The sequence below is a fragment of the Lepisosteus oculatus genome, chromosome 6 (genome assembly GCF_040954835.1).
Source record: "Lepisosteus oculatus isolate fLepOcu1 chromosome 6, fLepOcu1.hap2, whole genome shotgun sequence".
NCBI lineage: Eukaryota > Metazoa > Chordata > Actinopteri > Semionotiformes > Lepisosteidae > Lepisosteus > Lepisosteus oculatus.
In genome coordinates this window covers 29,107,647-29,123,210 of record NC_090701.1, presented here as the reverse complement: position 1 = coordinate 29,123,210, position 15,564 = coordinate 29,107,647, and the positions used below count along the sequence as shown (strand labels likewise).

Below are 15,564 nucleotides of genomic sequence, written 5' to 3'. Positions count from 1 at the left end.
AAACTCTTTCAGTAAGCATTAATTTTACATGAGCATCTAATCCAAAAACAGTGGAATTAAGGTCTCTTTCCAAACTAGAATGTGGGTGGGAATTTAATCTGCTTGCTGTTGTAAACAGTGGTGTGGCATCTTTAACATCCAGCACAGACATGACTGATTTGAATTAAATTTGTTTGAAAAAAGGTGTTATCCAAGAAATTAAGCACATGAGTTGCATTTCAGCACATGATCTTTATCTCAATATAGCCCCAATCTCATCTTGCACTTCCTCTATTTAGAAATAAAAAACAACACATCTACTAGCATAGATTTTTATTGTCTATGATCGCAGTTAATTCATTAGGTAAAACACCATACCATTTTTATATCACAATTTGTAGAGTCATTCCTTTCTAACCTTAAACACTTTGGAGAAGGCATTGTGAATTGTGAAGACGTGCAAATTTCCTTCTCGGAGCCACGTTCTGATGAGGCAGGATAGAGGAACACAGATGCAACAACTGTTAATTGTGCAGTGGCACTGAAAGGTACTTGAAGGAGCACTATGGCTGCAATTCGGAGAATCATGCAGGTTTTTTAAAAGACAGAAAATCTTACAGGGAGGGAGTGACTGCCCTGTGTTTCAGTGCTTCATCTCCAGTTGTCTGCCTGGAGCACCAAAACCATAAAAAAGTAACGGACATGAATATGTCACTTGGCCCAGAGTATCAACAGATTCCCCAACTCTACTTCTTTTTTGGCTTTTATGCTTGCCTAGGAATGACTTTTTACTCATGTCTTTTTTTTGTATTGGGAAAGGTTGCAGCAGTTTACCAGCAGTGTTGAAAGCCTATAAGTAACTGGAACAAGAACAAGAAGTAGATACTTCTGGAGGAAGTGCGAGGTGTAGTCATCCTGATGGCTTTGATTATATTCACCATCTAAGCTAAGCCCAGAAGTGAGGGGTGAAGCTGAGGTCTAGTGCAGGCTGGAATGGAAGCACTCAGGGTCAGGGTCTGTTCTTTTAAGTCAATGATATATCCAGATCCCCTCCTGATCCTGCCTAAGTTGGAGAACAGTCTGCACCCTCTCTGCTTCCTCGCGGGTAGGTGGTTGCGGAGAAGGCAGACTTCCATTTTTCCAGAGCCAGAACGGTATACTACAAGCACCAGAAATAAGGCACCAGTATTTAAAATTCTCAAGTGCTTGGCAGTAGGCAACATGTAAAGGCAGTGCTACCTTAAGCACAGTACCAGATTCTTCTCCAGAAAACTAACATTGAAGGAGCAGCAGAGATCAATCTGTTCAAACAGCACTACAAAGTGTTCTTCACACCGTGAATACAGAAACTGAGGGGTGGAGGCAGAGGTGTGTGTGACCCTGCCAACCTGTAAAGATATCCAGTGACACCTGCTCCAGGTTTTAGATACTGCCCCCTACACTTCAATTAATTTTAATGAGATTTCTCTAGTACAGAGACAACACTGGAACTGCACCACAGAGACATACATGTTCTGAGACACTGGCCTTATAGGAATGAGGTGATGCTGTGACTCCAGTTTCATAGCAGATAGACAGTTTTACAGGTTTAACAAGCTGTAACTTGTCCTGAAGTACAAACATACATTTACAAGAAGATTTAAATCCATTCACACCATTTTACTCAAAATAAGGCAACTAGCATGAAATAAGCACCTCTCATTATATTCAGATACATTGTACAGGTGCAAAATCCTGAAATGTATTGGTACAATGGGAGCCTGGCAGTTATAGCCACTGTAGTTAAAACAGACAAGTCTTGACTGCCATTGTCCCAAAGATAAAGTGCTGTTTCGTCTCCAATTTACAATCATTCCACTTTCACACAATTAAGGCTTAGGTTACAATAATTGTATTAGTTTAGTATTAATTTATTAGAAAATAATTATCAGTCACTCAGGTAGAAAGTATAATTGCCATATAAACGTGGAACAAGTGTTTAGTACATGACAGAACTCACAAAGTATTCTGCATGTTAGAAAGGCTACAGAACATATTAAAGCCTGTGTGCACCTTGGTTTTAGCACAGTAACATTGTCCAGTCGGAGTGTCCATTGCTCTGTGACAGAGTTTTGCCTGTACCAGTGCTGGGGACGTGCTAAGTCATCCTGCTCCCTAATCAAACAGCAATAAATGGAGAATTAAGTTTGTGATATTATTCATTCTGCAACACCAGTTTCATTCTAAAATGGATTTAGAGAGTTTACAACCAGGACATGCTGGACTTCTAGCTGGTTCACAGGACTGCAGCTCAGAAATGCCTTACTAAATTCTTAAAATACAACAATTTTCTCCTGACCACAACACATTTGAAAGACATCTACCTGAAGCAAAGTCCATTGCCTATACAATAAATTTTAAATCTGGTCTAAATGCCCAAATTATTTCAGGGCATGGAACATTGGTGAACCACATAACACCTGAAGCCAAAGTATGACTGAGATCAATTAGCTGGTTTGTTATCCAGTCTTCCTTTCTATTAGCACATTTCCAGCTCTAATATGGAAGGAGAACTACAGTAGATGGCTCTGTGGCCTCACTCAAGTGCCTGAGAGTCAGAGCACCCTAGGCAAAAGTTCTCAGAGAGCACAGTGACCACAACACTGCAGTCCCACTCATGGCTCCCTTTGCAACACAGAAGGCAGTCGATGAATTGACTATTTCCAGTCAGTTTTAGATCAATCTGAGTAAATCAGCCAGTGCAGCAAATAACGGCTAAAGATCAGGTGATCACCAAGATGAAAACTATACGACCCTGCAGAAATGAGATGATCAGAGATGTGGAGCATTTCCAAACTAGTTTATGATTATTGTTGATATTTAAGTCAAACGTACCTCACATCTGTCCTAATTAAGTCATGTATGCAAATATCTAATTGTACTGGGAATATTTTTAACCCAATGCACTGTTCATTTAATATTTTTATTGAAATGCTTTGCTAAAATTGGTCTAATCATGTAATGCCATCAAACAGGAGTTTGATATTCTGTTCCACAGAAGATTTCTAAATGGAAACTGTAGGAATGAAATACTGTACTGTACCATACTGTACAGTATTTGCATTCATGTGGGCAACATACAAAAGGGAGTATTCCCAAGCAGAACCCAATGCATGTTCCAAAACCCAAACATTTCCATAAGGTTTTAAAAACATATTTCCTTTTTCACCTCTTGTATCCACACCTATACAATTTTTAACAGACTTTCAGAGAAGTACAGTAGATGGCTCTACTGTAGTGAGCTTTTTTTCCCTTTACAGCTACACACCTGAACCCTGGCATGTTGTGTGCAGTCACTACCACCAGAGGGGAGCAACACACACAGGCCAACTGCAGGCATGGTGAGAGGAGGCCTGCAGTCCCTGAACTTGACAGTGCCCTGGTTGTGTGAACACAGGGAAAGCTGCAGACCTCTTCAGTGTTTATTTTCCAGTCAGTTGCAAAGTAAACAGGTGGGGTAATAGATATCTTTTTTCTTTTTCAGAATTCCAATGATATTTCCAGATGTCTGTGCCATGTTCTCAAAGATATGTTGACTACCCTACTATAACAGACATATTGCTGCCCTCCACCACTCCCTAGGAGTGTCACAGAGAACCTGGACAGCTGCAGGAATCCTCACAGCTGACCGCCTCTATCCATAGACTGTTGTGTTCTTCCTCCTCTTCTCTTCTCAAGAGATACAGCCACAAAGCTGCAGTCAAAGAAGGGCTTTCCATGCGCCAGTACCAGAGAGAATCTATATCGTCAGCTGACAGGTTATGGGTCACCAGGGAAAGTCAAAGGGCAATTAATGCAGTGTAAATCCATTTGTGGGGACTCACTGTGGGCTCTGATACCTATCCATGAGTCTAGAAGGTAAAGGCATATTCTTCCCAGGCCACAACAGACTATTAGTGAGGTGGGAAGAGGAGTAAGTCTTTGAGATACAACTCCTGTGTCCTAAACCACAAATACCTAGGATTTGTTTTGCAAAATCATCCAGAAATTAGTTTTTATCTTAGAATTATCACTCTTAACATGAACTGTTAATCACAAAATCCGCAGAAAGAAAAAAAAAAGGAGAACTTCCCTCCCCCCCCCTCCAGGGAGGCAGCACCTGGTCTGTAGCTGAGGGAGTGGATCAAGAATAGCTGTGCCCCACACCCCCTGCCCCAGCTGGGAGAGGCCCGGACAGGGCTCAGGAGTACTCGCGGGTGAAACGCTGGTGGAATTCCTTCAGTTTGCTCAGCAGAACTTCCAGCTTCTCGGTGGGGGGCAGGATGGTCATCCTAGGGAGGAGGGAGAGAGCAGGTGAGGGAGAGATGGCAGGAGGGGGCAATGGTAGGGGACCCGAGCCGGGTGAAAATACCTGAAGTGGTAGGTGCCGTCCTTCTGCCCAAAGCCGCTGCCTGGCACCAGGCAGATCCCAGTCTCCTCCAGCAGTCTCAGACAGTAGAACATGTCTGGAGCTTGGCCCATTGCCTGGAGGGGCAAAGCAGAGTGGGAGATTGTGGGACAGCATAGAGCTGCAGACCTTAATGAGAAGTAGACAGATAAAAGGGTGACCAAGATATCTAACCAAATAAGACCGAGCAAGTGTACCTGTGCTTCCTTGATTGCCCGTTCCGGGATGTTGATCCGGGGGAAAGAGTACATGGCTCCTTGCACTGGGTTACAGCTGATCCCAGGAATACTGTTCAGCAGCTGCTCCACTAGTCTCGCCCGCTCTGCAAGGGAGCTCAACACAGCAGTGCGCTCCTGACAGATTAAGAGAGATGAAATTCGAGTTCTGGAAACATGCTGCTGTAATCAGGTTGTCAAAAGATTTGTGTGCAATTTCTATAGCTGAGCAGTATACGTGGTCAAGTGGGTATGAGCTATGCTTTAAAGGTGCAGTGTGTTTGCTATCTGGCTTGATGAGCTTTGTGCGTTTCCTCGGTTTGCAGATATGAGGATGTATGAAGTTACAGGTAGTCCTAAGACTACCAACTGGATAAAGTAAAACAATACACTTCAAACATTTTTTTTCCCCCAATGGGAACTCCACAAATGGAGGATTAGTCTCTCAATCAAGGTTCACTAAAACAATTCGTAACTCACCAAGTACGTATTACCAGTGAAACTTTGTTCACTTGGACATAGAAACAGGACAGGATTTTCCCAACTACATGCTGTTGTAAATGCAGCACACCTTTAGAATTGAAAACTGGTGATTTACTGCCCATGCACAGCAAAGCATAATGCTAACCAGATGTTGACTTTCATCCCGCCAATGATCAGACTATATGTGTGAAAAGTTTAACATTATTACTGATTTATTGGAAGGATCTTTTCAGTTCAGTTTTAAAGTAAATTATGAGTGGCCTCAGTAAAAGCACTCGCACAACAGGAGGCTGATCTCATCACAGGTTCAACCCTGGGTTGTGTGTCACTGGTTAACTGTTCAAGGCAACACAAATGTTTCAGGGGATTAGTCAGCCAGGACTCTCAATTGTTGAGAGTCTCCCAAATTCTTGCAGTGCTTGTTAAAGAATGAATGGCTCAAAGGAGTCTCCAATTTCATTCTCCCCTGTGTGTAGTTGTGAGGTTCATAGCTGTGAGCTAAGATGTGAGAAGCACAACTGGCAATTCAAATAAATCTTAATATTTATAAAATATTTATATAATTAAAGTCTCATCAAACTGTTACAGTAAAGATGGAATCATATGCTCAGCCTAATTCTGTACAAAATGTAACTACTGTTCAAATTAAGACCTATCAAGAAATTACCAATTTACTGTTTTTGTCTATAATTGTGTCACAAACCTCTCTTAGAAACAGATTAGAAAGATTCACCACATAAAACGCATTTGAAGAGTAACAGGGTCTTGAGTCAGGCAGATGGGCAGTGCATCATTTCAATGCACACATTGTGCGAGTTCTGAGGAACACAGGACCGCAGTCTGGATACTGACCTTGATGAACTGTGGGTGAGAGGGCTCTCCTTCCTGGGGAGGGTTTACAACCAGATCCATCAGGGCTTGTCCTGGCACGGGAGGACACAACCGCACTGACACCAGCTTAAGTAGCTGGGCCTTTACTGCAGGGTCCAGGTTAATCACTTCCATATAGCCACCTCGGAAACCACACCTGCAACACAAACAGGCAAACGTGACTGATGAGAGACGGGCCGAGAGCCACCACTACAGTCTTTTACAGTGCCATTCACAGTTATGTCCACTGATCCACAAATTCAGAAATCAGCAGACCTGGACTCTTGTGCATTTGAATTTGTATGCCCGTCGATCTTCAGCATCTCTAGAAATGCTCACTCACTCTCCCATGTAGCACTTGGAGGTGGAATGGAAGGAGGCCAGTTCCACAGTGTTGGAGAACTCGGGGCCCATCTCAAACAGCACCTTCTTGAAAGAGTGAAATTTGCAGCCCTCTGCATAAATATTGTCCTGGTATACCTGGTGTTGAGAGGAATGGAGGCAAAAGGGAAAGGAAGTGGATAAAGTCAGCAAATAAAACAAAAGTGCATTTATGCTTACATATACTGAAGGTCTTCCACAATATCTCATCATAAATTATGAAAAATAATGAATATGAATTATTTTTACATATACAGTGCCTTACATTGGCGTTTCCCTGTTGTATACACAAGAAATTGAAATTCACATAAAACAATTTTACCGAGTCAGAGATCAGAAAGTCAACTTTTATTTTTAGAATGTGTTTTGCAAACACATTTATCATTTTTCAACTCAAGCATACTGTATGTGTCCAGTCCCCCCAAATTGATGTGACCATAAGTACTGGGACACTTAAAAACAAATTAAAGAAGTGAAAAAAGTCAGTATTTTGTTACAAATTCCTTGCTTGCAACAACTGCATGAAGCCTCCATTACACTGACATCACCAGACTGTTTCTTTACTTGAGATGGTTTGCCAGGCTTTAACTGCAGCCTGTTTAAGTTATTGCTTGTTGGTCAGGGTTACTGCCTTTAGTCTCCTTTTGAACAAATGAAATATATGCTCAATTAGATTCAGATCTAGTAATTGACTTGGCCAGTTTACAATGTTCCACTTCTTATGTCTGAAGAACTCCTATGTTAAGCGTGCAGTATGCAACAATGACCCGAAACATAATGAACTGCCAATATCTGATGCCATTTTTTCATACATTTATAGACAAGATCTGTTTGTACATCTCTGAATTCATCCTACTGCTGCCATCTTCACTTAAGACCTCAATAAAGACCATTGAGCCTGTTCCATACGTGCTCAAGCCATGATGGTCTCTCCACCATGCTTTACAGAAGAATTGGTATGCTTATGGTCATTGGCTGTTCTGTTTTTCTCCACACATTAGCCTTTTCATCTCTTTGATAAATTTATTTTGGGCTCTTCTGTCCATAAAAGCATGTTCCAGAACCTGTAGTTCATCTCTGTAAATTTCAATCAAGCCCTTTTGCTGATGAGGGTCTTACACCTTGCAATACATATTCTGACTTTTTCTTGAAGTCTTCTGCAAATTGTGGTACTTGAGATTTTTTTTCCCCACTCAGAAAATTGGGGGATATTCTTTCTACTTTGAAATATTTTTCCGTCCTCCACTGTATTTGTTCCTTGGACACCCTGTTGACATTCTATTCTTGACTCCTCCAGTTGTTTCCTTTTTCTTAAGAACATTCCAGATTGTCGATTTTGCAATGCCAAGAGTCTTATCAATTTTTCTCTGATGGTCATTTTCCTTTCCCTCATTTTCAAAATGGCCTTCTTTTCCGTCATAGTAAGTTCTCTGGTCTTCATGTTGGTGTTTAATAATTCAAGTGGAAAAACTTCAGAAGCAGTTTTAAAAGACCTCAACCATGCTGCTGTTGTATTAGAAAAACATTTTTGAATAAAAATACCCATAGGTAAAAGGCTATATTCTCTGCTTTTCTCTCATTCATCTTGCGATTTGAAATCACAATATCATGAGCATACAGCTATAATGGACTAATTTGAACTCGTCACAGTACTTTTGGAGGAAGGGCACTGTACAAAACACTGTTACAAAAATGGAAAAACCTGCATAGTCTCCCCCAGTTATACTGAAAATAAGGGCTTTCACACAAACATGAACCATGTGAAATTAGGGAAATAACATCCCTGCATGGATAGGGTTATGTAATAAAAAGCTGGACCTGGTTGCCTATAATTATGACTAGCGTGGCTACAAGAGGAGACCTCAGTGACTTGTCAGGAGCTTCCTCAACATCTGAACTTACTCCAATGGTGTAAACATGGGAGACAATTGGGATTTCACACTGGCATGTCTCACACACCTCTGCATGTCACTGCCTCATGACACAAGGAGCCTGGTCTGCAGGCCACATGAGCCTGTCTGCCACGTGTGATCATCACTAGAGACTAATGAGCCGCCTGTATCATTACTGACAGCAAATGAACTGGTAAATCTGGTGCTTTGCTGACAACATAGGATGTGGGCTTGCATCTACATCAAGGAAGCCTTCTAGATACCTAGGATACACAATCAGGTAACAACAACCTCTGCTTCAGACCAGCAGCACAATGTTTACTTAGTTCTTTAGCCACACTACAGTTACAGATTCTGCTTTAAACTATAAGGAGAATCCATTCGATACAATCAAACAGCTGACTCTGAAGAACATGGAGTACCTGCAAAATTTCAGATTAATTACTGGTTGGATGTAGGTTCAGATCCTAAATGGATTTTGGTGCTACTGTGCTGACAGGCCCAGCTATATTAATGGTTGCTGTCTGCCCTGTCTTTCTCACACCTGAAGAAGGCTTCACAGCCAAAACGTTGTGTTTTCTTTCTTCTCTCTTCAGCATGGAATAAACCTATTACTAGTTCCTTTGCAGACTACTGCAGCTACCCACCTGAATGGTTACAAATGTAAGTCACTTTGTATAAAAGTATATGTAATAGTACCCGAAGAACAAACTTTAGTTTAGATAGTGTATGTGTGGAAGGGATGGAATTGTAGAAAAGCGTATGTAGAATAGCTTTAGCTATTAATGTGACCACATTTTGTCCTCCATGAGCTCCTGATTGCTGCCATGGGAACCACCTTAGTCACATCAACACCATACCTCATCAGCCATCAGGAAGAGACGCTCCTCAGCAGCGAATCGGATCACATCCTCAATGCACTTCTTACTCTGAACCTGGCCTGCAGCAAGACAGAAGGAGGAAGACAACGTGAACAACATGAAAACCAAACACTCCATAATTGTTATATGTGTGGGTTTATCTGTGCATACCGGTGGGGTTGCCAGGGTTGATAATGCAGAGTGCCCGCGGGCGGCAGTGCTTGCGGGCAGCGGTGAGAGCTTGGCGAAGCTCAGAAACGTCCAGGCTCCAGCACTGCTCCTCATTCAAGTAGTAGTTGATTTGTACGGCACCCAGCTCTGCCAGGGCAGCAGAGTACAGCGGATACTGTGGAATGGAGATCATCACTCCCGTCCGAGTGGACCCCTCACCCGACACGAGGAGCTTCAGCATCGTCTGGAGGACGCAGAGATGGATGTATGGGACAAAATGGAAAAGGAGGGTGATCCAGCGTGAGAGCCAGAGCATGAAAGAGAGGGCAAAAGGAAAACTAGGCCATTTCCTAAATGCCACACTAAGCCCTTCCTTCAGGTTCACACTTCTGTGTTGTAGAGAAAGTGTGGACTTAAAGTGCACAAGCATTCAAGGGCGCACCGTTATAAAAAGGGTAATGGGATACCTCATGATATTATTCGTTGGTTAAAAAAACTCACTGTCGAAATGCTTTCTGTTGTTGCTGCTGCTTTCGCGCAGCTTCTTTTCCAGTGGCTAATTGCACATTGACGAGAATTTCTTTTTTTTTCCCCAATTCTGAGTTTGACAAGCTTAAATGTCATCATGTCTGTCCCTTCACAAAAGTTGTGATATAATGTGTTCATTCATGTTGAGCTTTTGTTAAACTAAATAAGGAAAACCTGGCAATAATGTTCTCCTTTTATTCAAAGCTTTGTACAATTACATACATTTAATCTCATCTGTCCCACTACAAAAATGAAAGTATGAGGAACATTCACAATAAACAAGATTGAGTGAAAGTGGGCAAAGTAAACTAAACAACGTGAATATCTCACAGCTCTGTACTATTAAACACTTCGTCATTCCGTGTACAAAATAACGTAGGTAAATGAATATTCATCAGTTGAAATGGTGTGATGAAATAATAGCTTAATGTCAACACTTTGAACCTAGAATACATTTGAATCTGAAGTAGTCTAATAATTTTGTATTTATAAAAAAATGAGATTTTTAAAAGGTAAAAAAAGTTACATTTTATTTTCCATGGCAATGTCTCTCCTCTTTAACAGATTAGAACATGAACATGTCACCATTTCACGAGGAATTTGGGGTAATTCCCATCGGAGAAGTCAGCTCTGATGCAGACGTCAGAGAAGGACACCCACAAGCACCCTTGTGAAACCCAAATTAGACATGGGATGCCCTAAGCTCTTGCAAACCTGAGTGAGAATGCGCATATTAAGGCAACAGACTGCAAGTATGCATACTGGGACATGGCCCTAGAAAGAAGAATGAGACTGAAGATAAAAAAGATTAAACTTTAGTTTTAACAGTCCATTTTGACAAGCTTCCCATTTCATTCAAGGCATATCCATACATGTCTATTTTCAACTTATAACAATTTTTTTATTTTTAATTCAAACAGCTTTACCAAGCGTAAACCAATACATTGCTAATATATTGCCAAGGTCTATACAAAACTATCCTTACTGAGCGTAACAAATCTTTCACATGGAACCTTATCAAGCACATTCAGAACAGTTCTTAAATAACAATTGCTCAAGGTGACATGAAGAAGGGAAGTGGATACACTAGGGCATGTCTTCCAACTCACTCCATTCCAGACGTATGCTACAACCAGCTTCTTAATGGTTCAACTGATCAGTGGTAGGACCTTGTAAAGCAAGTAAAAAGCAGGTTGTATTAAAGTTCTGGAATGGAGGGAAACAGAAGGGTCACCAAGTGGAATGAGCCTTATCCTAGGAGAACAAGGCGGCATTTCTGTTTTTTTCAAGAAAGCTGGAATAAAACTGTGATATGCATTATTTCCGTATTTGGGAGGAAATAGTACACCTCTTCATTACTCTTGGTACTTATTTCCCCAGCAGTTTAGATGTACTTTTATTAAATGGGAGTGGTCAATAAATGCAGCCCACTCATCTCTGAAATTACAGTGTTGAGAGAGTCTCTATGAACTTTTCCTGCAGAAGACGCAATATTTTATAAGGTGGACATTCAGAACTGGATTGGAAGAATGCTGGACACAAGGGCTACTATGCAATTGTATGCCGTTATATAGGAATGTGTGCTACAAACCTAAGTAACCAATTGTATTAAAAAGTTATCTTTAGCACATAGGAAGGTAGGACGATGTACGTGATTTTGGAACAATGCAATTCTTGTAAACAAAGGGAAGCATGATAGATAACAAAAAAATATTAAAGGACTGTTCTTGTTAAATTACCTCTAAAAATATACACTGAGGATCTCTGTGTGTTTTGCTCCCATGCCCATGAAATAAAAACTTTTTTTAACTTATGAGATGGACTCCTGACTGTCTTTTAAGGGGAAGCAGGGAAAACTTTCTCCAACAACAGGATAATTCAAGAATATTACAAGAAGCATATTATGCATTTACCAAACAAATGTTAAAAATTCTAATGCAGTTTTCTAATTGTATTATGAAAAATAACCAGATTAGGAATATAGATGCACAAATATGTAAGGGAGACTAGGGGAATACAGAATCACAGCCACGAAGACAATGCCTGACAAACAAGCAATTAGCAGAATGCAAAAGAGGATCAGACAGAGGTCAGAGTGCTGGAAAATCAACATGCGGACAGAAGGGTACTGTACCACAATGGCGTCGCTGGCGCCGGTGGAGAGGTAGATGTTGCTGGGGTCGGAGCGGATCCCGCCATCTCTCCGCTCAATGTACCGCGCCACGTCTTGGCGCACGCACTCCAACCCCTGACTCATACTGTATGCCCCTGAGAGAGAGAGAGAGAGAGAGAGAACCATGGTCACCACGCAGCACAGTGACCACCCAGGGAATGCCCCAGCAAAAGGAGGGTGTGCTCACCGATGCTGCCTCCTCCACAGGCCTGTAAAATGCGGCGCGCACGCAGCTTGGCATCGTCTGGGAAATGGTCTTCGTTCAGGAGATCCGGATAGGAACAGAGAGCGAGGACCTGAGAGATAGACAGAAGACAATACAGTAAAAGAGAACAAGAAAATGGAGAGGGGGAATTTACTCCAAGTTACACTTGTGTGCAGTGCCACCCACTCCAGACCCATGCAACCCTAGTGCATGCTGGTGCCTCATCCTACTACAATGTCAGCTACTTGAGTCTTTAAACCTCAGCTGAACAGTGCCAACCGGAGTTTTAGCCATTCTTTTAAACCTCAAACCCTACATTTAAAATGGTCTTCAAGAGCAACCTGAAATAACATGAAGACCCCGAAAATCAGTTATTACTACTGCTTAATCAAAGTAGCTGACATCTCAGCCCCCCGTGAAATCCAGCAGACACTCTTTGACCATGACATACTGTTAATGTATAATTCTGACTACTGATATCTGTACAGCTCAGGCCAGTATGCTCGGCATTTTATTGTGCAAAGATCCAAATGATCAGTCTGAATGTCAAGTGTCTGACCAGTCCTGTTTCTTACAGGAAGTTACACCGTCTTGAATGGGTGCAGCAATACAGGCCAATAATTCTATTTTTTTCCTATGACTTCTAAACTACCCAATCTCTCTGTAATATGGTGAACTATTTATCCACAGAATTAACCTCAACCTTTTCTCCAGGGTCTAATTCAAGGGATGTTTTATTCACACCTTCTAAACCTTGCTACCCATGAGGGCTGTATTCAAGAACTCAGCCCTCCCCAGTCTCCTCTCCCCACAACACTGGACACTAAGACCAGACTAGAGACCTTTGTACCCTGACAGGAGGATATCATGACCTGTGTGCTTGTAATGACTCTGGGCATACCTGTCTGAGAAAGGTGATTGGTTTCTGGCCCATGGCGTGGGCATCTCCAATATTGGCCTTAATGACCTCTGAAAAGGGCTTCTTCGCACCCTGAAAGAAGGTACACAGAGACTTTAGGCAAAGCTTCAGTCTGCACAAGTGCAAACATGACAAACAGTACAGTGCAGGAAAGTGTTCAACAGAGAATTCATAGTGGTGAAGGCCTGGATCAAACCCTCAGACCCTCTCTCCTCAGGAATACCTGTTCCTGAATTAAGTTCACTCAGTTTACAAGGACCAGTTTGTTCTCAAACATTCCAATGCTGGTTTAAAGAAAACAGAGTTTTAAAGATTAAACATATTGGCAGAATTTATAGGGATACCTATTATTTACGAACATCTTCAGCTCTGTCTGTTCTGTATTACCCTCTTCCTCATTCAATGTCTCTAAAACTGTCCCATTCTTCCTTCCTGTCCTCTCAAGTAACCATAACAGGAGAGATTAACACTTTCTCAGTACACTCTAAGCAGGGAGCAACACTAGCAGTTTTATTTCCTCCCATTTTAGAAAATTGTATGTGCAGGGGCTGATACTTTTTTCTTACTTGTATTCCATAATAATACGGAGTAATATACTGCCATGCCCTGAATGAATTTTTAACAGGACAAAAGAGGTCACTTTCCCCTCTCTCAATGGGGTTTGCTCAGCATTGGTCCATTTCTGGTCTGATAATTCAGGCTAAGATTATTCTTATCGCTTGGAATGTGGATTTTATCAGGAAAACAAAGCCTTCCAATGTATCCCAAGGGCCGGGTACTTTAGTCTGGTTTGTTCTTAATCAACTTTGCAGGCTGGACAGTCTCGGCTCTATTTGTAAGAGCACACCATCCCCCTCCTCCCTCCTAGACCTCTCACACAGCTGGAGCCACTCATTACCAGGGTCTCTCCCCCTTGGAGGTTGACTGACTGCTGCACAGAATACAAAGGTCAGTACTGTCCTGGAGATCACAGAAACAGTCCCATGATGCAACAGGTCAGAGAGTACAGTCTAACAGGTGGTCTAAAGGATAAACATGCACAAAGTAAATAATTAAGATCACATTGCTGGAATGGTAATTGTTTTACACTAGACTTTAATCTGCAGTAGAATTCAAAAAGCCCATATTTGCTCTTTATCCATTTAGAGTAACAGCTGAGGTCTAATTCCTTTGTAAATGCATTAATACGTAACACATTTAACCTCTGGTTCACCACATTTGAGACACAGGACAACTGAAGAACTGTGCTGCTATTGCATTGATCCACAGATTAGCTAGATTGCTACATATAACATTTTAGATGTCAGTGCTTTAGAACAAGTTTGAAAGGATACAATACATGTCAGCTACTGACATAAAGCTATGCTCTAGGACAGTGGTTCTCAAACCGTGGTACACGTACCGGTAGTGGTACGTGGAGTGCCGCCAAGTGGTACGCCAAATGACCCTGGAACTGTGTCGTGTGCGCTGAAAAATCGGGACGGGTTTTCATATTTTGTATTTTAATATGTGTCGAATACGCAGCCTACGTACTACGATACAGTGCGCGCTAATACTTCAGTGGACACAAGAGATACTCTGTAATTCTATACCACTCTTAAGGAATGCGTGCTACAGATGCAAGTGACCAATTGTATTTAAAAAAAGCTACTGTACAGATGCAGCCATTCAAAGTGCGCGGTACAGACACGTACCGGAGGTTATTGGCAACGGCGTCGTGCATCGCGACGCGCGATGACGCAAAATACCGCGGTGCGTGATTGGTTGCCCGACAGGGGCACTCGTGGTCCGTTGGTCTGTCGAAAAAAGACTTACTGTAAATGTCTTTACTGTGCCCGTTGTAGATATTGAATTTTACCACTGAAGGGAAATCTTAGTAGCTGAGCATAAAAAGAATAGGAGCATACTGTAACGCGTGTGAAGGCCATAAACGATATTAATTTTGGAACATAAACATACAGTATATAGCTTGTCTTGGTACTTTAAAGAAAAAAATACACACCAGTATTCCATTTCTCCCTAAACATTGTAAGCTTCGAAGTCTTTAACTAACGTGATACCGGAGTCAACAAGCATACTTTTAGAATTTGATTAAAAGGGAATATAATATGGAATCGCGTATCTCAAGAAATTAATAACGATATAATTATATTCATGTTGCAAAAGAACTGCAACGGACATAAAAACTCCTTGCTTTTAACAGAGCGTTCCATAATTTCTAACTACGAAAATGCCAGGTGAAAGGATTTGTAAACATATTTTGTTAAAGCAAGTCAGTTTTTTCCGCAACACAAAAAATACATTTTTCCAAGAAAGTTTAGCCTTTGTCACTAATGAAACCACTAAATAAAGACATAAATATAGAAATCTTAAGATTTGTTTTATTTAATGTTGGTAGCAGGATGAACTGTCAGGGTGTATATTTTGTTGCAGAGTTGCTGCAAGATGTTAACAGTGAAAAA

The 15,564-nt window shown here is 41.5% G+C and overlaps 1 protein-coding gene across 8 annotated transcripts in view; it reads right to left on the bottom strand.

The window, feature by feature from the left end:
- Nucleotides 1-297: 297 nt before the first annotated feature.
- LOC102697165 (alanine aminotransferase 2-like) overlaps nucleotides 298-15,564 on the bottom strand; it is a 55,444-nt gene continuing 40,177 nt past the window's right edge. For all 8 annotated transcript variants that reach the window (XM_006634174.3, XM_015354189.2, XM_015354191.2 and 5 more), the window contains 10 exons: nucleotides 13,085-13,174; nucleotides 12,166-12,274; nucleotides 11,940-12,073; nucleotides 9,278-9,521; nucleotides 9,107-9,186; nucleotides 6,317-6,453; nucleotides 5,956-6,130; nucleotides 4,603-4,758; nucleotides 4,370-4,482; nucleotides 298-4,289 (listed from right to left, as the gene is read on the bottom strand). In XM_006634174.3, coding sequence (XP_006634237.2) covers nucleotides 4,199-4,289; nucleotides 4,370-4,482; nucleotides 4,603-4,758; nucleotides 5,956-6,130; nucleotides 6,317-6,453; nucleotides 9,107-9,186; nucleotides 9,278-9,521; nucleotides 11,940-12,073; nucleotides 12,166-12,274; nucleotides 13,085-13,174 — 1,329 coding nt within the window. In that variant the 3' untranslated portion in view covers nucleotides 298-4,198. The remainder of the gene's footprint in view (nucleotides 4,290-4,369; nucleotides 4,483-4,602; nucleotides 4,759-5,955; nucleotides 6,131-6,316; nucleotides 6,454-9,106; nucleotides 9,187-9,277; nucleotides 9,522-11,939; nucleotides 12,074-12,165; nucleotides 12,275-13,084; nucleotides 13,175-15,564) is intronic.